Raw genomic sequence first — 23,007 nt, 5'->3', positions numbered from 1 at the left:
CACTAACAGATGCCGTGATGAAAAGATAATCAGCGCTATTCAGTTCGACTCTCAGTGGTCATAACATTATGCCTGATCGGTGGATGTCTTGTTTGTTTAGTCTCCATAGTGCTTTTTTCCCAGATTGTGTGTGCTCTTTAACTGCAGTAGATCAGATGTTAACATTCATTAACATCAATCACAAATAAAATAAATAAATAGAATGGAAAGCCATCTTCTCAGCAATTTGAAAGTGTAATGTCCATTAAGCTGCAGAGAACATTTGGTCTCTATGACTAACATTAAGTTACGCCAAGCTGGTGGTCATTCCAAGTCAAGACCATAAATGTTCTCCAACTTTTTACCTCATACAAATCATTGTATTCTGCAGTAATGAGATGGGAGTCACTGAGCTTGTGTGGAATAAATGTAAAGTGCTTACTATGCATCAATAAGAGAGAAAAAAAACTTCTCAGCACGTTTTGAACACTTTCCATTGGACGAAAATTAGAAGGCCAGATGGGCAGCGGAAATAATGGAGATATTTCACAAGGCTTATGACCAGCACTCAAGCACACTCAGAGCACTCAGGCTCTAATTGAGTTTTTACATGACAAGAAGTGTGATTATTCCTGCTCTCCATTTTCGTTTAAGGATCTTCATTACATACCACTGCCCCAGCAGACCCTTTGCCTTAACAAAGAAATGTAAAGGTTGCAAGAAGAAAAATAAGTGAAAGAAATAAACAGCTGATTTATGACCTTTCAAATTCTCAAATTATTCCTGTCTTGTTAGAAATGCCTGATCAAACAGTGCCTTTCCAGTTTGACCAGGACAGACCTGAAGTGAACAAGTAGGTTTTATTTTAGCAGAATAAAAAAACATCAACGATGTTTTAGCTATAAAAAAGTGGAGCGAAATAAAAAAAGACTTGTGGTGAAAAGAACTCTTCTCAACAAAAACAACAGCATCAGTCATTTCAGAAAAAGCTCAAACATTATTTGTCACTGTTAGAGTTACACGCTTTGTACAGATTAAACAAAGCACACACATTGACTACAAGCTTTAGATGTTCTGGCAGGTAGATTTGTTACTTTTTTATGTTAGATAGAGTCAGACTAGCACTCTGTATGGCTTCTAGGCTTTCATGCTAAGCAGTTAACAGCGCTCTTGTAGCTGTCATGACAGATTTCCCCCCCCCCCCCCCCCCCCCAAAAAAAACTCATTGTTTAATGGCATATTTTTGGCTATAACATTTGGATTGTTGTCTTTTTATTTATGTTATAAAAATATCTGAATACATGGCAATTTTAAATAAACCTAAAATGTGCCTGCAAAAACTGTACATATATCACAAAAATCATCCATTTAATATTACACAGTAGAAAACCTGAAGAAATTGTTTGACTACTACAACATATGGTGAAACGCAGCACAAATAAGGATGCACATGTTTCCCTGAAAAGAAATGTGCCAATGACGTCTTAGCTGTCCTGTACATGTTTTCAGACCATAAGCTGAACAGGATAACCATGAGCCAGCATTGGTTTAAAAAAAATAAAGACATTCTGCCTGGTTTGGGAAAGAGAATGAGGAATAACAATGGAATGAAGCCATATTGCAGAATATATTAGATAAGTCCAGAAGCAATTCATTAACTGTAAGATGCTTAATTAATCAATGCCAAGCAGCAGCATGAATTATTTTAAATTAGGATGCTGCCATGCTGCTGCTGTCCTTTAAAAAAAATCCAGAATGATGGTATGTGACTTTGCATCTGATATGAATTAAATAAATATGATAGAAAGTAATACATTTAAGCTTCTTAGTAACTTCCAGGTTAAGCCTCACTATGGATGCGAATACTGGTCAAACTTTATTCAGATGAATGCATTTAACTTTAATCTAAGTGTACTTACTTAGGTTGTGCTATATGTACTGTGTGTCTGCATATTAAAGAGTGTTTTGCACGCATTTTTTTCATTTAATCATTTGGAGCTGATTTTTCTGAGTGTGGTACACTGCTCTATGACAGGTGCAAAGACTCATGGGAGTTTTAATGTTTAACTCTGTGTCCTGAATTTAGCAGTGCTGTGATCATTATTTCAGTAATGCTGGGCTTAGACTTTGATTCTCATGAACATGTGATGTGTTTTCCAGTGTTTGAGCTGCCAAGAACTGTAAAAGCTTAGCTATTAATAGGCCACCGTGACTGAGACTCCTTGATCAACGTTCTTGTTTTGAGCTTGTTGTTCAAATGTTGACAAAACCAGCATTGCTATACTGCAATTTTGTAATGCATAAGGTACATTCATTTTGCAAACTTTTGCAGATTTTGATCCTTTACCACATTCAATGCAAAAATGTAAATAATGTATAAAACTCACTAAATGATTATACATTTCATTTAATTTATAATTAAATTGTTCTCTTTTGCAATCATGTCAAAAGGAAAGTTTTCACTACAGTAAGTACACCCTTGGTAGTTTAGTAGTAGCCAGGTGCTGCTGATCAAATAAACTTTATTAAATATGAGAAGAAAAATATGTGCAAGTTCTGTCAGTTTGCTGTTCTGGAGCTTTCATGTGTGTGTTAATACAATGTCCCAAAAACCCAAGGAGTGATCATCCTAGCAAATTCACCCATTCAGTGCATTTCTCAGGAATGTTAACATTTCAAATGTACATGACAGTGCACTTGGAGAAAGATTGAAACACGGTGGTGTTTGTGTTAAATAAACATTCAAGATATGATTTAAGTACCAGAAATCAGCTTTAACTCACTGTTTTATATAAAAAATGTTGTAATAACTTTATTAATTTATGAATGACAGACAGTTTTATACATAGTTCCCGATTTTTAGAGCTCCAGAAGTCGTTGGACAGCTGACTGGCAATCAGTTTTATGATCAGATGAGGCCTATTCCCTTGTTGTCCCCTCTGATTATCTAATTATGGAGATAGTATGGTATGGTGGTTTGAGCAGGTTGTTGGAGGGGAGAGGTTTAAAATGCTCCTCTATAATATTAACAATATTTTTTAAATGAACAAAAACATACATACATAAATACTAACAATGAAAAGAAAATTATATTTCAGTTAGAAATGCTTAATAAGATTAGACAGCATTCCCAAATGACCGGAAAATTTTCATATACTTCAAAAACTATTTTCATAAAAATCTCAACAATCTGTTAAGTAGATTTGGGGTATAATACAGCAAAAAGACATCAATTTTGACAGGCAGTCTCTCAAAATAAATGCCTTAGCTTCCCATATGAAAAGGTTAACTGCTTCTCCGAGCTGCAACAGAAAATGACTTTACAATGAAATACTGTCATAGCCCGTCAAAATTATATTCACAGTTTCTGTAATTTTAATATTTTAATATTTTAATGTTGGACTGAAATCCAAAGTTGTGTGCCTCCAGCAGGAATAGAAAATATATGATAACTGCATTCCAGCTCAGCAGTGTGGCAGACCTGGCATAATTACTATTAAAAAGACAGATTTGTGGTGTGTACACTGAATGTGCAGACAGCCGTAACAGCATCCTGATGGACAGTCAAACATTTATAGGATGTAAGGTGAGACGCAATCTCGAGTAAACCTTCTCACAATTAACATGCAAATCAGAAAAAGATCTGGAGGGGATTGTTAGCAAAATCCAATAACAGAAAGATAAAGAACACTATCGTATATGTTCATTTAGTCTGTCTGCCGCAAAAAAATAATTAATAAATACAAATATTTCCCCAGTTCCTGGATCTGCATCACAATATGAAAAAGCTTGAAAATCTCATTGAGGTGCTGAAAATGTCAGAATTATAATTTCAATCAATTGTTGTAACAGTGTGACAACTCCCTGAGGAATATTTAGCCTAAAAAATAACAATTAGTTCTCTGGTAAAAACACCATTAACAGTACTGCATTTGCAGCCAATGAGCCATAAGTAAATTAATAGTTACCCTGAACATTTAGTGCTTTTAAAAGTGCTTGACTATTAAACATGTCTTTTTTTTTCTCCCCCACATCCAATGTTAGTGTCTCTACAGACGAAAGAAAAATGGGCTTCATTGTGTTGTTGGAACCTGTGTTTTTCAATATGTCACAATAGGCAAGTTGGAAAAACATCTTTCTTAAAGAAAATCTCTACTTCATGAGAATAAATCAAATGTTACTTAAAAAAAACCTTCAAGCCTATAAACTTAAAGTTCCATTGTATGTATTTATTTTTTATTTCAGTTGACTTGGACTCAGTATATGTTCTTTGTGTTGCACTGCAGGCTTTTTCTTTTTTCATCCTTCACTGAAGAATGAATCTCAAAACTGAAGGCCAACGTCTCAGAGGCTGGAACAAAACCCTCCAACTGAGAGAAGTTGTTTGTTTTTTTTGCTTTTGCAGTTAATAAAGCAAATTAAGCCTCTTATCACAGAGCTTAAGGAGCTTACATTAAATAAGAATGAACCTATGTAACTCTGTTTAGCCACATAAAGTGTAATTAAATCTGGCATATTGTATATTTCTGTGGCAGTTTTATGTACAAAGCTGAAAACAAATTCTTCTGATTATCAGTCGAACCCATAAGTTTAAGGTCTTTCCCTAATATAAGAATCTGCCAGGATGCACTTCATTCCCAGGAGGATGATATAGGCAGATTTATCCAAATATCAACAGTACAGATACCAATGCTGGTACTGGTATCAAATCGATGCTAGCACAGTAGGCTCAATACTTAATCAAAGGTCAGTATGTAGCCCACTGAATTGTATTAAATACAAACATTTTTTGGAAATGGAAAAAAATATACCTCAAAACCTACGCTATGAAAAATTACTGTTGCATCTATCCATCCATCCATCCATCTTCATCCGCTTTGTCCGGGGCTGGGTCGCGGGGGCAGCAGCCTAAGCAAAGAGGCCCAGACCTCCCTCTCCCCAGCCACCTCCTCCAGCTTATCCGGGGGAATACCAAGGCGTTCCCAGGCCAGCCGAGAGATATAATCTCTCCAGCGTGTCCTGGGTCTGCCCCGGGGCCTCCTCCCGGTGGGACATGCCTGGAACACCTCACCCAGGAGGCGCCCAGGGGGCATCCTTGTCAGATGCCCGAACCACCTCAGCTGGCTCCTTTCGATGTGGAGCAGCAGCTGCTCTACTCTGAGCCCCTCCCGGATGGCCGAACTTCTCACCCTATCTCTAAGGGAGAGGCCAGCCACCCTTCGGAGGAAGCTCATTTCTGCCGCTTGTATCCGCGATCTCGTTCTTTCGGTCACTACCCACAGCTCGTGGCCATAGGTGAGGGTAGGGACGTACATCGACCGGTAAATTGAGAGCTTCGCTTTTACACTCAGCTCCCTCTTCACCACGACGGACCGGTGCAGCGTCCGCATTACTGCAGCTGCAGCCCCAATCCGTCTGTCGATCTCCGGCTCCCTTCTCCCATCACTCGCGAACAAGACCCCGAGATACTTGAACTCCTCCACTTGGGGCAGGAACTCATCCCCGACCCGGAGTGGGCACTCCACCCTTTTCCGGCTGAGAACCATGGCCTCAGATTTGGAGGTGCTGATCCTCATTCCCGCTGCTTCACACTCGGCTGCGAACCGTTCCAGTGCGAGCTGGAGGCCCTCACCCGATGAAGCCAACAGAACCACATCATCTGCAAAAATCAGAGATGAGATTCTGAGGCCACCAAAGCGAAAGCCCTCCGCCACTTGGCTGCGCCTAGAAATCCTGTCCATAAAAATTATGAACAGAACCGGAGACAAAGGGCAGCCCTGGCGGAGCCCATCACCCACCAGAAATGAGTCCGACTTATTGCCGGCAATGCGAACCAAGCTCTTGCAACGGTTGTATAGGGATCGAATGGCCCGTAGCAATGGGCCAGACACCCCATATTCCCGCAACACCTCCCACAGGACACCCCGAGGGACATGGTCGAATGCCTTTTCCAAGTCCACAAAACACATGTAGACTGGTTGGGCAAACTCCCATGCACCCTCAAGTATCCTGGAGAGGATAAAGAGCTGGTCCAGTGTTCCGCGACCAGGACGAAAACCGCATTGTTCCTCCTGTATCCGAGGTTCGACTAACGGACGAACTCTCCTTTCCAGCACCCTGGCATAGACTTTCCCAGGGAGGCTGAGGAGTGTGATCCCCCTGTAGTTGGAACACACCCTCCGGTCCCCTTTCTTAAAGATGGGGACCACCACCCCGGTCTGCCAGTCCACAGGTACTGCCCCTGATCTCCACGCAACATTGCAGAGGCGTGTCAACCAGGACAGCCCTACAACGTCCAGAGCCTTCAGAAACTCGGGGCGGACCTCATCAACACCAGGGGCTCTGCCACCAAGGAGTTGTTTAACTGCCTCAGTGACCTCGCCCCCGGAAATTGGCGGGTCATTCCCCTCATCCCCAGACTCTGCTTCCTCCTCGGAAGACGTGTCAGTGGGATTAAGGAGGTCCTCGAAGTATTCCTTCCACCGCCTGACAATTTTCTCAGTCGACGTCAGCAGCGCTCCGCCAGCACTATACACAGTGCAGGTAGAGCACCGCTTTCCCCTCCTGAGACGTCTGACGGTTTGCCAGAATCTCTTCGAGGCAGTCCGAAAGTCTTTTTCCATGGCCTCTCCGAACTCCTCCCACACCCGAGTTTTTGCTTCAGCCACTGCCCGAGCCGCATTCCGCTTGGCCTGTCGATACCTGTCGGCTGCCTCCGGAGTCCCACAGGCTAACCAAGCCCGATAGGACTCCTTCTTCAGCCTGGTGGCTCCCTTCACCTCTGGTGTCCACCATTTGGTTCGGGGATTACCACCACGGCAGGCACCAACCACCTTGCGGCCGCAGCTCAATGCAGCAGCTTCGACAATGGAGACGCTGAACATGGTCCATTCGGACTCAATGTCCCCAGTCTCCCTCGGAATGCTGTTGAAGCTCTGCCAGAGGTGTGCGTTGAAGATCTCGCGGACTGGGGCCTCTGCTAGACGTTCCCAGCACACCCTCACTACGCGTTTAGGTGCACCAGGTCTGTCCAGCGTCCTCCCCCGCCACCTGATCCAACTCACCACCAGGTTGTGATCAGTTGACAGCTCAGCCCCTCTCTTTACCCGAGTGTCCAGAACATATGGTCGCAGGTCTGCTGATACGATTACAAAATCGATCATCGACCTACGGCCTAGAGTGTCCTGGTGCCACGTGCACTTATGGACACTCTTATGTTCGAACAGGGTGTTTGTTATGGCCAAACTGTGATTAGCACAGAAGTCCAATAACAGAGCACCGCTCGGGTTCAGATCAGGGAGGCCGTTCCTCCCAATCACGCCCCTCCAGGTCTCGCTGTCGTTACCCACGTGAGCATTGAAGTCTCCCAGCAGGACAACAGAGTCTCCAGGTGGAGCACCCTCCAGCACCCCCCCCCAGGGACTCTAAGAAGGCTGGGTACTCTGAACTGCCACTCGGCGCATAAGCGCAGATGACAGTCAGGACCCGTTCCCCAACCCTAAGGCGCAGGGAACAAACCCTCTCATCCACCGGGAAAAACCCCAACGTACTGGCAGCAAGCCGAGGGGATATTAGGATACCCACCCCAGCCCGCTGCCTCTCACCAGGGGCAACTCCAGACTGAGACAGAATCCAGCCCTTCTCCAGGAGACTGGTTCCAGAGCCCAAGCCATGTGTAGAGGTGAGCCCGACTATATCTAGCCGGTACCTCTCAACCTCACGCACTAACTCAGGCTCCTTCCCCACCAGAGAGGTGACATTCCATGTCCCTATTGCCAGTCTTGGCAGCCGGGGGTCAGTCCGCCAGGGCCTCCGCTCCTGGCCGCCACCCGGCACACAATGCACCCGACCCCTATGGCGCCTCCTGCGGGTGGTGGGCCTGCGGGAGGATGGGCCCATGTCTCCTCTTCGGGCTGTGCCCGGCCGGGCCCCATGTTGCATCTAATGTATTTATATAAATATACATTTATTGTATTGCCACAAAGTGCTTTAGAGACAAGCAGATTTACATTCCAGGTCTCCAACACACCCAGTGTCAAAATACACGAAAAGCTGAATGGAGTGTTTTGTTGTATTAGCTTATTATTGTGGAAGGTAAAAATCTCAGTGATTTCCTATTAAAATGTGAACAGCATTTTCAAATTAATGATCTCTGATCTCCTCTATAAGCTGCCTTTGTAGCTTGAACGTATTCATAACTGGTATTGGGGTCAATATTGGTAGCGGCAGTTCTGGCTCTGTGTTTACATGGACTTGGATCACTACCAAAGTTTGCTGTATCACACAGCACTACCAGGAGGCACCACTGGTGTGTTCAGCACTATCAACCAGTGTGCCAGCTCCAGAGGGAGTACTGGCAAATAAAAGTCACAAAGATTTTACTCTCGAACTGCAGACACTTAAATGAGGTAGTTTATATTTCAGTTTCACAGCTTTGGTGGCCAGAAACCATTCACTGCACTCCCCTGTGTGCTGCCTCCAAGCCCATCAGACTAAAATATGATGTCACCATCTTCCTGCAGGATACTCTTCACACAGTGAGAAATGGGGGGTCTCTACTGAACATGCATCCCGAGGGGAAATTATATGAAGTTGCTGAGTTGCTGCAGTAGTTATGACACTGGTTGTTGTTAAATATTAAATAAGCCACTAAACTTAAGCACTTTATTGGAGTACATAAGTCATTTTTGAAAACACAAAACATTTGAGGCATTTCATCATTCATTTAACTCATATGACATTAAAAAGAAAACAAACAAGACGAGTATTTGGGATAGTTTATGTATTTAATCTTTTCAAGTGGTGGATGCTAAATTGTGAATAAATTGCAATTGAAAAGAGGATAAAAATGTTTTCAGTGACATTTTATAATCGAACACCAATTAAAGCAGAACAATAATAATTCCCTAGTTACTGGGTACTGGATGCTTCCACTTCAGGTTAATTTCACTTCATTTCCACTGGGGGATTGATCATTTCAGTTACATTTTTATTTACACAAGAAGTCAGTTGGCAGCCAGCCTTTAACGCTGTATGCCACAGTCTAAATCAGGGCCCGGGGGCCACTTGAGGGCCACGTCACCCTTACTTGCAGTCCGTATAATGGACCAAATTGTATGATATATTTTATCATACAATTTGGCCTTTGAAGTTACTTTTGTTCTTAGGGAGGATTTGTTTTTTGTTGAGTGCAGGGTTAAAATAAGTTATTTAAAAAACAAAAATTTGTCTGCATATTTATTTTGTTAAATATGAACAAAATTATAGCAGAAGTGCTGCCACGCATCTGGCCAGACACAGAGTACCAATGTGAAAGGATTAAGTTTGCTTGTTTGTTTGTATGTTTTTTCGTACTACTTGAACACTAAAGTGGCCATTCAATCAGATGACAGTGCCAGCAGTGGCCCACAGCTCATTTAAGTTTGAGACCCCTGGTCTAAATAAACTGAGCCTAAAAAAGTCACCGGTACGTGTTCACTGGTCAAATCTGAAAAAACAAACCCCCCCAAAAAAACAAAGAACAAAAAATTGTATGTCTGTCAACTTTGACCCAAAACAAGACTTTACCATTGGAAGTTACACATTAAAGTTATGCATTACATACCACCATCTTTGCTGTTACCAAAGTCTACCTCAGATTTCAGTTCTTTTATTGTCATGCCTCTCCATAAATATTATACTGATTTTTATTTTTTGTGAAAAATTGTGAAAACAATGCATAGTTTTCATCAACTGTTTCTCCTTCTTTAGTTTTGGATATCTCTCCCCCACATTGCAAAGGGACTATGGGCAGAAATCTGTGCCATCAGAAACTGAATATGAATAAGTTCAATTTGAATTTGAATTGCTCAGATTGAATCTGAATTGTAACTTGAATAAATGCTTTTGAAAACTGAATTTGAATTAGTCTAATTTGAAATTGAATTTATGGTTTGAAAATGATCATCACTAAATTGAAATTGAATTTTATATTTTGAAAATGAATTGATTTGCTTTGAAACTGCATTTTATCCTTTAAAAATTCAGCTCTCGAATAATTTCAGTTTCACTTCTCACCATTCAGTTTCAGTTCTACAATTCAATTTCAGTTCCAAAATTTTGTTTTTTGGAACTTACATCCGGTTCCGGTTCAAGCGCAGATTAATAGAGCTACGTTTTACTAGCGGACCGAAAGTGTTACCGACGGGAATCTACAGCGTCTTGAGCTGAATTAAGACTTCAGAAGTCATTCGTCATGTCGAATGACCAGCGGATAAACTCTCAGGTTGGTAAATGTATTACATGTATAAGAACAAGCGTCATGTTAAGAAATGATAGCCGTACAGTAACTTTTATGCTTATTGTAGCTGTTAGCTAAAAACGCTAATTTAGCGTAGTTTGCCCTGAATTCAGCTTTGACAAACAAATATGATCGACTGTTTCTAGTAGAATTCCAAAGTTGTCATCTTGGACCCTGTCAGAGTACCCCCTCTGTATGCTTGCAGAGACCCCTACAGTAGGGAAACATGCAAAACGGTGTCCAAACCTTTGTATTTTAGCTTTATTTATGTCTTACACAGCATCCCAACTCTTTAGCTAACTTAATAACTTTAGCTAACGTGAATAGTTAGTCTAATTCATTAGTGCAGCATCACTGGATCACCTCTGTTTGAAGTGATATACAACTATCACTGTGTTTAACTACCATAATAATTCTTAGGGTACTGAGTGCATGCTTAATTAGATTTTTTTTTTTTTAAAGCATACTGCTCCATTAATATGTTTGACAGGCTGAAGTTGTCGGGTCACCTCCTAAATCGACCATCTTTTACAGGTGTTTTGTGCCAGAAATGGAGTGTCCACTGAAGACTGAAGATACTGAATCTCTACGCCTTGCCATTGATCCCTCTTGTGCCTTCATCTAGACAAGAGACAAACTTAACCACTCTCATATGCTCTGAACCTACATCACCTTCTCTGACAGTTGTAGCTTGGCTCATCTGAGGGTGAAATTATAAGAATGTGTTATTTTGCAAAGTGCTCTCCAGGGTTCCTAAATAAAATATGGCATTGAGGTCATTTCTTTTGAATTAATCCCTTCTTCTGAAATATAAGAACCTCTCCTGGTTTTAATGGCACTTTGGATTTCTTTACTTTCTGTTCCACTTCCAAACCCAAATAGATGCTGACAAGCTGACACAGTAACATGGAAGAGGGAAAGAGGTTGGAAAGGACTACTACAAATAAACCTAATGCCTAACAATGAAAAGTGTAAAATAAGAACAACAATAATAATAATAAAGATAAAAGATGAAGTAACACGTTTTTAGTATTTTATTTATTCCAAATGATCATCCAGATGTCTGTGACATGTGATGACAAACACCATAATGGAAGGCCTTAGTCATCACATGCTTAAACTCATCATATATTTTTGCATATGCTGAACAGGCAGTCAGACATGCTGTAACTGTGGGGTAGAAAACAGCATGAACACCATACGGCAGGTGTCTCAAACTCCAGTCCTCGAGGGCATGGAAAAGTTGCATGACACTTTGACCCTTGAGGACTGGAGTTTGAGACCCCTGTCATATGGAATATGACAGGGGTCTCAAACTCCAGTGTGGTTGAACTGCATGAAGACTGAAGTTTCTCTTCTCTTCTGGCAGGACAGGAATGTGGCCTTGTCCTGTGAGCCACTGTAAGGATGTACTTAGTAGGGCTGGGCGATATATCGAGTTTTTTTTAAAAATATCGATATATTTTCATACGAGATATAAGATGTGACAATATCGTTTATATCGATATAGTCTATGTTACGTTATAATTAAACTCGTGGAGCCGCAGGTTTGCCTCTCTTTCGTCCACTTTTGTCTCTACGCAACGTTACTCGGCCTCGCCTCTCCTTCACTGAACACAACTCCGCCTCCCCCATAGCTTCACCTGCAGGCAATGACAAGATGAAAGCGGAAAATCTCCGTTAGCGAGTTACCGTGCGTGGGGCTGGACGGCGTCAACGTGTTAGCGAGCTAACCGCGCTAACGAGCTAACCGCGCTAACGACATGCTGCACGGCCTAAAATCCTTTCATTTTCTCAAAACTCGACAGTGCGCCTTATGTATGAATTCTGGTTGTGCTTACTGACCGCGAACCGATTTTATGTGGTACACAGCGCTCGGCAATCTGTCAAAAAATGTTTTAATATGACTTTGCTAAGCTACGGAGCTGCACCGCTTGATGGATTGTCTTGGAGGATTACGGCTACCGGGGAGGAGCCTCGCGGAGTGATACGTACTGTGTGTGTGTATAAGGACCACAAATGGCACCTGTTCAGAGACGTGGTGCAGCTGTGAAATCTGTCTCTTTGTTATTATGCTCAGCGTCTATTAGTTTACATTTTGACTGCACAATTGTGAGCTTTTTGTTATGAACAAAAACAACATTGTTTTCTTTTATTTATGGACCATGATTATTTAATAAATGCTGATAATTTATTTTTGAGTAATTTCTTCATGTACATCTACGCTGTATGTAAATAAAAGCGCCCACATCTGGGACACAGTGTGACTAGAACTCTCTTTTTGCTCTTAACTTATGGCTTTAAAAAAAAAAAAAAAAAAAAATCGAGATATATATCTTATATCGCCATCCAGCTAAAAAATATCGAGATATGAATTTTGGGTCATATCGCCCAGCCCTAGTACTTAGAGTAGAACTGGACTGTCACCGGCCTCAGGCTCTTCACCCTTTTCAAAGACAAAGCAGTCATTTAGATAAAATATTAGATATTGTTTACCTGTAAATGCACAAAGTAAATTTAGAAATGTAATTATTGTGAAGCGTGAACAAGCACTGATAGTGTAATCTACAGCTGTGGCCTAAGTTTAGAGAATGAGAAGTGTTGTTTGCTTATTTACAAAGTTTGCTGTTTCAGTGATAGCTGTATATCATATTATATCACTTCAAACAGAGGTGACCCAGTAATGCTGCACTAATGAATTAGACTAACTATTCACTTTAGCTAAAGTTATTAAGTTAGCTAAAGAGTTGGGATGCTGTGTAAGACATAAATAAAGCTAAAATACAAAGGTTTGGGCACCGTTTTGCATGTTTCCCTACTGTAGGGGTCTCTGCAAGCATTCTGAGAGGGTACAAGATGACAACTTTGGAATTCTACTAGAAACAGTCGATCATATTTGTTTGTCAAAGCTGAATTCAGGGCAAACTACGCTAAATTAGCGTTTTTAGCTAACAGCTACAATAAGCATAAAAGTTACTGTACGGCTATCATTTCTTAACATGACGCTTGTTCTTATACATGTAATACATTTATTACCAACCTGAGAGTTTATCCGCTGGTCATTCGACATGACGAATGACTTCTGAAGTCTTAATTCAGCTCAAGACGCTGTAGATTCCCGTCGGTAACACTTTCGGTCCGCTAGTAAAACGTAGTTCTATTAATCTGCGCTTGAACCGGAACCGGATGTAAGTTCCAAAAAACTGAATTTTGGAACTGAAATTGAATTGTAGAACTGAAACTGAATGGTGAGAAGTGAAACTGAAATCATTCGAGAGCTGAATTTTTAAAGGATAAAATGCAGTTTCAAAGCAAATCAATTCATTTTCAAAATATAAAATTCAATTTCAATTTAGTGATGATCATTTTCAAACCATAAATTCAATTTCAAATTAGACTAATTCAAATTCAGTTTTCAAAAGCATTTATTCAAGTTACAATTCAGATTCAATCTGAGCAATTCAAATTCAAATTGAACTTATTCAAATTCAGTTTCTGATGGCACAGATTTCTGCCCATAAGGGACTCCATAGTGTAGTGGTTTGTACACTCACCTTACATGTGAGACACCCTTTGAAGTTGTATCAGAAATGGCAACTCGCATGAAAATATGCCCAAGCAACCAGGCAACCCTCTGTCAATAAGCAGCTGAGAACAGCTTTCTGGTATAATATGTATGTATGTCTGTCTGTCTCAGCTGTGAAACTGGTATATCTTCTGTGTTATAAATGCAGCACTTGGTAAAGAAAAATGAAAGCAGCTGTTTGTGTGTCTGTTTGTTTTGAGGCTTATTCACTTTTGTATTTTAGGCAACTTTTGATTTCATTTCATTTCATGTATTTTATTATTTTATTGACTTATTTTTATTATTATAATCTTGGGAGGATTAAAACAATAAATGTAGCCCGTATGTTTTTCAGTTACAGTATTTACTGTAACTATTATTTACATATATTACAACTTTTTTTTTGTTTTGGGGTTTTGTTTTGTTTTTTTTTTTTGCTTCTTTTTCGCTTTTTCTCTCTTTTTTTGGCGGTGGTGGGGTGGGGGATAGTACTGTTGTATTCAATGCGGAACTTTGTTGCTGGAATTTGTTCCTACACGGCATCCTATTTAGAAACACCATTTCACTTCCTGTTAATATTCACAACAGAGCCGATACAGATAAGCTAATTAATTTTAGCAGTGTTTACTCATTAAATGTTAACGTAGCAGAAATTCTTAGGAAGAGCAATGATTCCTTACACCGTCAACATTAAACTCGCGGCTCGGACGTTAACTGGCACTCTCAATTTGCAGAATAAAACCGCCGTAGATTGGTGAGTACCGCTTCTCTGCTGCTAGCATAATTTGGTTAATTGAATACGCGACTGACAGATAACGTTAAGGAACTGATGTTTGCATTGTGTCAGTTTCGTGGCTTGTCTTTATTGCTGCATGTAAAGTTGTCAGCGTGAACGGCCACTGATAATTTGTCATTGAGCTCACAAACATGCGGGGTATATATTTCTTGTGCAATGTCATGTGACATTTTGTCGGGCCTGATGAATTTCTAATGCCTCATCCTCCACAGCAATCCAGCAGAGACTGTCAAGGCAGTCGGACTCGCGTGATCAAACTTTAGATTAGAGCAGCATAGTGCCAAAGTTTAATTTCGCATACATGAACCTAAATATGATACATTTGCTTCTAAAGCTATTTTTGCTTTTCACCAGACATGTTTAAAAAGAGAACTGTCCTTGTGAATATTTAACTTTATGTACGCATCATATGAGATAAATTACCTTGTGTAGTTGTAGCATATAGTACAGTCTCTGCACTGGCAGCTTTTGTCATTGGAACTGAAAGTTTAGCTTCAAGTTATGTTTGAATTTTGAAATTTGTTGTGTCATTGAGCTTTGATTTTTTTGCAGTCTGGATGCACTCCAGGCAAATATGCATGCACGTCTTGTACGGACACGGAAAGAAGATGAATTTAGACATGGAGTGGAAAGCACAGAAATCAGAATGCAGACACAGTTGTTGAATAATTCTGTGTTTACTGGAGAGGGTGCACTTAAGCGTCAGGCTGACTGGAAACATAAGTTTAAATTCATAATGTCCAGAGTTCACAGTCTGAATCATATGTTATCTTTTGTACATCAATGTCTCACATCCCAAACCATTTCACGTATCTTTCATCTGTTTCTTTCCTCTTCCTCCTATTCTGCCTTGCTAACGTGGTCTGTAGGGGCTGGCAGGGGCTCATAGCTCAGGGATGTCACTCCAGTATTCTCATAATTGATCCTAAGACCGCCCAGACCATCCAGGTGCTGGAGAGACACAAGGCAAATGTGGTCAAGGTGAGTTTGAGAAGTAAATTGGCTTAATTGTTTCCCTCCACAACATAATTGCTGTTTAATTACACAAATTAATTGACTCACTGTTGCGCCTCTGCTCCATAGACTTCAAAATATGATTTAATATATACCACTAAGTTAAGCCGTTGGAGAAAAGGCACACTAATGAGGCTACAAAGTGAACACACCTTGTGGGGTTGTATTATTTATGTCTCACAGTATTAATGTTAGCATTGTGTGACCTTGAGTGGAGTACTTTTGGCTCTCTCTGCTTCTTGTAAACCAACACCTGCAACACAGATAGAGCATTGACAGAGAGTCATTTTGTTTGGGTCCGTGTGCGCGTGCATGTGTGTTGTAGAAGAGAAGAGTAAATAATGGGCAATAAATTCTACAGTGATTATCAGTGCCTGGGCTCAATCCGGGCCTTTCATTCTTCACTATAAAGAACACTTTAATCTTGTAAAGCACCGCTGCCACAGCAACAAGCTATTCCTCACCACCCAGCCTGACATAAGAGAACTTGCTGAATGAAGGAAAAAGGGAAATAGAAAAAGAAGTACCTACAGTAAAGGGCATGCCTACCTGGGAGCAAATAGACAGACATAATCAATTATTTAAACACCATCTTGTATGTGGAGTAATTTGTTATTTCACATATAAAATGTGCATTTCAGTGTAGGGCTGTGCGATATGACCAAAATCTCATATTCCGATATAAGAATTCTATCGTCTGATAACGATATAAATCATAAAAATGTAACATTTTCTGTAAATTCTGTGAATCTCGGGCAGCTCGACTTGCGGGAAGTGTTTGCAGCTGCGAGTCATGTAGCTGCAGTCGAGTGTTTTAACCGATGCATGAAACTATACATTTTTAGACATAAGTTGTAACGTTTTCTTTGTGAGTATTTATTACACGGCGTGCTGCGGGGAAAAGCCTGTTCTAACGTTTATTTTTTAGCACCTGGCGGCTCTTTTTTTAAATTCTCATCCGTAAATAATCTGCTCTTTCACGTGATTCAGTTTATTTTGAAAAGTCTCAACAGGATCTTGAGCTTTATTGTGCTATATCGTTATATTGAACAGCCCTATTTCAGTGTTATGCATTTCCTATAATGTCCTTTACTCTCTTTTCTCCCCAATGTCGCATTTAGTGAAATTCATCATACATCTTCAGACCTTGCTGTTATTGTTGTTTTTGTTTTTTTTCTTTTCTGTTGTTGACTTTCTGAGCATTCTGTCAACAAATGTAGAAGGCTTACAGCTTTACCTGATATTCCTCCCAGAGACTCAATTAGTGTTTTATGTTGGAAGGTAAAATGGTCCAGGGAAAATTACTACCACAACTTGAGCTCACCCTACTGTCTGCGGTTGGCCTCGGGAGATGCCTCGGGGAAGATTATAGTGTGGGATGTGGTCAGCGGCACAGCCCACTGTGAGATACAGGAGCACTCCAAACCTATCGGGGGTAAGACAGCTTCAAGACACCAAACATGTTTGTCAGCTCAGTGGCAGTCCTGCCAAGAAGAGACACTGAGCCGATGGTTTGCTGTTGACTATTTGTTTTGCTGCCACTCCTGCTGGTGCGCACTACGCTTCCATTCTCACCTCCTCTTCTCTGTTTTGCTCGCTCCCTCTGTCAGACTTGGAGTGGCTGTGGAATCAGGATGCATCTCGTGATCTCTTGTTAGCTGTCCATCCTCCCAACTACATTGTTCTGTGGAATGGAGACACAGGCACCAAACTGTGGAAAAAAAGCTACGCTGAGAATATCCTCTCCTTTTCTTTTGACCCTTTTGACCCTTCCAACATGGCATGTAGGTGAACAAAATACTTACCAAAAGACTAACGAAGCCTTCGAATTTTTCACTTTGCCACCCACATACACAGGGCATGCTTCATCTCTTAAATTTACTGTTTATTGCAGTATGGTTGAACATATCTTATATCTGAAAGCATGTGACTGGTATTCTGTGATGCCAACAATTTAACCAGTGGTATTTCTTTCTTTTTTTTCTTTTTTTTTTGTGGAAAAAGATAAGTCAAAGCAGAGACTTTCACAAATAACAGATGGCAAATTGAAAACAATATTGACATCTGACCATCTCTTATTGGCAAATGAATCTTTATAATATTCTTCTGTCCTTTTTCTCCTATCCAGTGCTGACCAGTGAAGGGATCGTCTTCATCACAGACTTTTCTTACTCCAAACCCCCAGGCAGCGCTGGCAAAAAGGTCTACATTGCCAGTCCTCATGCGAGCCCAGCGCATACCAAACCTGCACCTGCAACAGCTCCGGCCCCTACTGGTGCCAAGAAGGCCCTTAACAAGGTCAAAGTGCTGATTACCAATGAAAAGCCCACGTGAGTGAAATTAAATTAATTTTCCTTCCCTGACTTTATTTTAAAATATTTTGGATCCTTCTTTTTAGACACATAGACTGTTGTTTCAAGTTTAACAAGTCTAATGAAGCTCTTATGTATTGTATGGTTTTTAAGACGTTACTTACTGAAAAGCCAAGATCTTCATACAGTACAGCATGTTAATATTTTAATAAATGTCTGAATTTCATCTCAACACTTATGTAGGTGCTAAAGGATAATCTGTGGAATATATTTGTTTCAATAGTTAAGTCAGTTTTTAAATCAAACTTCCTGTAGGTTATGTCACCCTTTCAGTGTCATGTTTTATTGAAATGCTATGGCTCAATGTTGTTCAGTTCCCTTTTTTTGTCTCTTGTTGTTCAAAGTAAACTACAAAGTCTTATCGGTTTAAGACAGCGGTCTCCAACCCCGTTGTTTGGTACCAGGCCCGCTAGAGATGAGGCTCGGGTGTGAAATTTATGGTTTTCGGGATTTTTTTTTATCGTTAACTCTGTTTCTCTGGGTCTTTTCCCGTGTTGTAGTTGTGTGTCTTATTTTGAAAGAAATATTTACACGTTACCATAGCGACCAAAGAGTATTAGGGGCAAGGAGAAGGATGTTACTCTCAATGTTGTTGATGCATTTCAGGAGGATGCTGCTAATAAAGTTACACAATTCCACAGTGAATTTGCGTTTATTATTATATTTACAAAAATACCACAGGTTTTGTCTTGGTCGTATCATTTTATTTTGTTGTATTTATCCGTGACACCTTAAAGGCCGGTCCGTGGAAATATTGTCTGACATTTAACCTGCCCGTGGCGCAAAAAAGGCTGGTTTAAGAGGACTGACTTAAGGCAGTCATAGTTATCACTGTTACATGATAGAAGTGATGTTTCTCTGATTGTAACGTATGATATGATTTCTAAGTAAACACCAAGGTTTATTTACTGTCATATGAACTAAATCTCAGTTACTAACCAGTCTTTGTAATGTACAGGGCTGGAAGCATACACTGTTTGGCCACAACATTAAAAGCAGCTGCCTAATATCAAGTCAGTGCCTGTCGTACCTGCAAAACACTGAATGATCAAACTGACTGTAAAGTTTTATCCAGTTATTTTACATTTACGAAAGTTTATTTTGAGTTTTTATATTTTAATCTGTGAAGAGGTTTACAACGAAAGCTATCAAAAGAATGTGAAATTCAATTAAGTTTTATTTATATATGTATTATTTGATCAAAACAGCGATTGACCTGCTCAATCTGACTCATTGCTGGGAGAGCACTTTAAATCAGTATTACTCCTGGATTTGTTTGTATTTTCTCAAGGAGGAAAAAGAGCCATTGTCAGAGAAGATGTTGGTTCTCTTTGGATCTGCCCTCGCATATGAACAGATTTATACAAATTTAAACAACATTAGCCCAAAAATGCGCATTTTTGTTCACACTTAGTTTTGGAAATGTTGATTAAATGGTGATAAAGTCTTTTCTCTTCTTATGCCTATTTCACATTTTTATTGTCTGATATTATTGATGTAGTTTCTCACATGACAGCTTGAGGAATATTAATAGCTCCTGATCTAAAATAATTTTGACGTGTGAGTCCAGAACCACTTCTCCTCAGTCCAGTTCTCACATTCATTCTTCTGTGAAGAGGGGTCAGCATGAGCAGTCAGACCAGGCTGTTGTTATGCATGCCTATATACAGTGAGCTCTGTATTTTGCCTCCTTTCTGTCATAGCCAGCATTATTATTTTCATCACACTCTTGCCCCCATCAAGGTCACTAAGATCACACTTGCCCGTTTTCTGCTTTCAGGACATCATATTCAAGAACTGGCAGTTCACTTGCTGTTTAATTTCTCACACCCTTACTCAGTGTAACAAGATAATCAATGTTATTGACTTCACCTGCCAGTGGTTTTAATGTTGTGGCCGATTGGTCTTTCTGTAGAGTATATTTTACTCCGCACTGACCTGAGACCTCCCTGTTCATTCGACAGCAAAGCTCCTCCAAATTATGTGAACAGGAGAAGTATTCCAGACACTTTTTCAAGCCTAACCAATAAAAATGGCCCGACAAGCAACACTGTAAGAAGCAGGTCACGGAGCATTTTTGTTGACAGCAGTATGGACTAACACGGTCTATTTTTATGTTTGGTTTGTTTTCTTTTTTCTTTGGTCATTGCAGAAAAAAAAATCAAACCAGGAACAGCACCTTTCACTACATAGATGACCTAGTTTTGATGTAACTGTCTCTCCAGCACAGCAGTGAGATTCCTCTTTAAACTTAGATCAGATGCTAAATCAAGTCAAGGGTCCGGGAGAAGCATTTCTCAAGAGAATAAGGAAGGATTTGATCACTTGGCATATTTGCTACATTGATTTTTAATTCTGAAACGCAGCAGAAGTAGTGATGTACTTCTTCTGGCTTCTTATTCCATTAGTTGACAAACTTGATAAATTGTATAAGCGCTAATTTAGAAAAAGTTGCATGAGCTGTAGACGTGTTTGATGTGCTGGCAGCTTCCTGCTGGAGTGGTTGTGACTGTCAGGTTATTTATAGCAGCATGCCCCAGTCTCTCTGTCCACCCACCAAGCCAGTTCTGATAACAAACACTCCATTAATCTTACTTGTCTTTATTCTCTCGTGCCTTTCTCATTTTGTCTGTTTTAGTCTTCTATCCATGTGTGACAACTTCCTTCCTCACCTTTAACTGTGTGTAATTGCTATCCAGGATGCTGTATTCCTTCAGTTCGCCTTTGTCTACAGTCTCTACTCTCGCCAGTTCTGTCTGCTTGTGGGTGATAAATGGAGGATTTAAACAAGACTCTGTTCTCCCACAGCGTTATCAGAAACTTACTGAATACAGTATGGTATTGTGTGCATTAGTGTCCCATCAGGGAGCCATTAATCTGGGTGTTAGCCACTAGAGATTTGGTTCATATATCAAAATGAAGTCAGCTATACTATTACATATACAGAGCAATGTCGACTAATGTATGTTTTCTTTTAAACTGACAGAAATATTTATAAGTTAGATTTAAAAAAAAATCTAAATAATTCACTAAGACGCTTGAAGTTGTAGTTCTTATGATTATGAAAAAATCATAATGATTTTGATAAAAGCAGTAAGTCTGAATAATCAGGCCTTTTTTAAATTCATGGCTTCATCTGAAATCATGTTGTGTGCAGAGCGAGTAGTTTTCCACACAACAGGGAATAGCAAAGTTAATTATCTTACCGATGAGTTGGGGGTTCTGTCTGACTGTAGCTGCTCTTCATAATGCTGATCAAAAATGGATGAAACTGAATCTCTTGATTTGGACACATTCGATGAACAGTCGCTACCCACACCGACAAATGCACAGTTAATGCCGGCTCGCTGGTTTCAGGGCAGTATGATGCTGCCCTGCGACTGCACACTGGACTTATTTCAAAATCAGAGGTTAATCAAGCAAACATTCAACCACTTATTCCCAACACTGTTTCTTTAGGGCAGCTGTGGCTGGATAATAAATGGATAATTGAGGACTTTTGTTCAAGCTCAGTCTTCACTTCAGTCTTAGAGGTGTGATTTATGGCTTTGTACTGTGGTGATGTACACATGCAACACCTGCTTCCAAACACTACAAACTCGAGTTTTATTTGAAGCTCGGCTGCAGGTAGTGTGAGAGCAATCGAAAAAGAAACAACATAACATGAAAGAGAACCCGGTCATTCACAGACATGTACAAAAGTGATCAGTAATGGAGTGACGTGACCAACTGAAATGGACAGGTTTTGTTATAGAAGTATTTTAGGTTGTGGTTTGTTTGTTTTTTTTTGTCCCACAGTGTGAGCATCAGTTCAGTTTTCTGCTGTATCATCTCCAGCAGCTGCCAGTGTGCGTGTAAACTGAATTTGTATTGTGTAGATAACAAGCTCAAGGTGGTGTGACTGCTGTATAAAGACAGTATTTGACTTTAATGTCCTTTGGGTGAGTTAAATAATAGAACCTTGAGAGTGCTTTAAAACTTTAATAAAGGCATCCACCTTTGCTATCAAATGTCCTGCGTCTTTGATAGCAAACTCACTGCGTGAGCACACATATGTGTATGTACTTAGCAATATGTAACTGTGTGTGATCCTCTGACCGCTGTAGCCTTCATGTCTTATTCATAACAACGACTGAGAGAGCGAGAAGGGCGTGTGATGTTTTGGTAATTGGAGAGCTGAATATTTGAGGGCTGCAGTTTTTTTTATTTCCCTTTTCTCCCTTTTTTCTTTTTTCATTTCTCTCTGAAGATCTGTTGCTTGCAATCTAAGGTCTGCTCCTTTCTGATGTTCTGCCTTTGGTGACTCAGACATTTTAGCCTCTATCTCTTTCTTTTCTGACTTCAGTAAGCTGCTAAAAGTGTACCGTATTTCCCGGACTACAAAGCGCACCCGAATATTAGCCGCACAAGCTAAAATCAGGGGAAAATCCTGTTTTGTACATACATTAGCCGCAGGTGTTTCAATGTTGACTTATCATATGTAAGAGAATATGCACAAAGGGAATTGTCAGGAAAGAGATGGCTGTTTGGAGACGCATCACTTTTATTAATATTTTGAAAAACAAGTTATGGGTACATATTTGCATAACCTTTTAGGTATATGTACAAGTAGCGGTAATTACAAGTAGGAAACATGTACTGTGCTTCATAAATGAGTAACAAATGTAGTACATAACAGTAACCTACAGCACACCAGAAAAATAGATTCGGACTACCTTTTAGGCTCAGGTGCAGCGACACGGCTTTAACAAGAAGAAAAGTCAGTCATTCACCACCATCTTCCTGCCCACTAAAACCACCAAAGTCCTCTTCTCCAGTGTCGGATACAAACAGGCTCAGGATGGCTTCGTCATCCACTCTCAGCTTCTCTCCTTCGTTGTCACTTTCAAAACCAAAGAAATCCTCGTTGTCAGTGTCAGAGTCGAACACCCTCAGAAGGGCCGTGGCGGTGTCCTCCTCTCCATCATGCAGCAGTCCAGCCCTTCGAAATCCGTTGGTGATC

At 40.4% G+C, this 23,007-nt stretch overlaps 1 protein-coding gene across 1 annotated transcript in view; it reads left to right on the top strand.

Annotated features, from left to right (window-relative positions):
• The first annotated feature begins 14,407 nt into the window (after positions 1-14,407).
• The window catches only part of wdr11 (WD repeat domain 11), a 70,308-nt gene continuing 61,708 nt past the window's right edge, over positions 14,408-23,007 (top strand). Inside the window, exons 1-5 of the mRNA XM_085368869.1 lie at positions 14,408-14,577; positions 15,489-15,600; positions 16,915-17,068; positions 17,244-17,417; positions 17,762-17,963. Of these exons, the coding sequence (XP_085224995.1) occupies positions 14,492-14,577; positions 15,489-15,600; positions 16,915-17,068; positions 17,244-17,417; positions 17,762-17,963 (728 nt within the window). The 5' untranslated portion in view covers positions 14,408-14,491. The remainder of the gene's footprint in view (positions 14,578-15,488; positions 15,601-16,914; positions 17,069-17,243; positions 17,418-17,761; positions 17,964-23,007) is intronic.

The sequence above is a fragment of the Diplotaxodon limnothrissa genome, linkage group LG13, assembly GCF_057381915.1.
Source record: "Diplotaxodon limnothrissa isolate DT_005_m linkage group LG13, D_limnothrissa_male_GT1.1, whole genome shotgun sequence".
Taxonomy (NCBI): Eukaryota; Metazoa; Chordata; class Actinopteri; order Cichliformes; family Cichlidae; genus Diplotaxodon; species Diplotaxodon limnothrissa.
The sequence above is the reverse complement of the archived record's forward strand: the minus strand, read 5'-3'. Positions and strand labels throughout refer to the sequence as shown.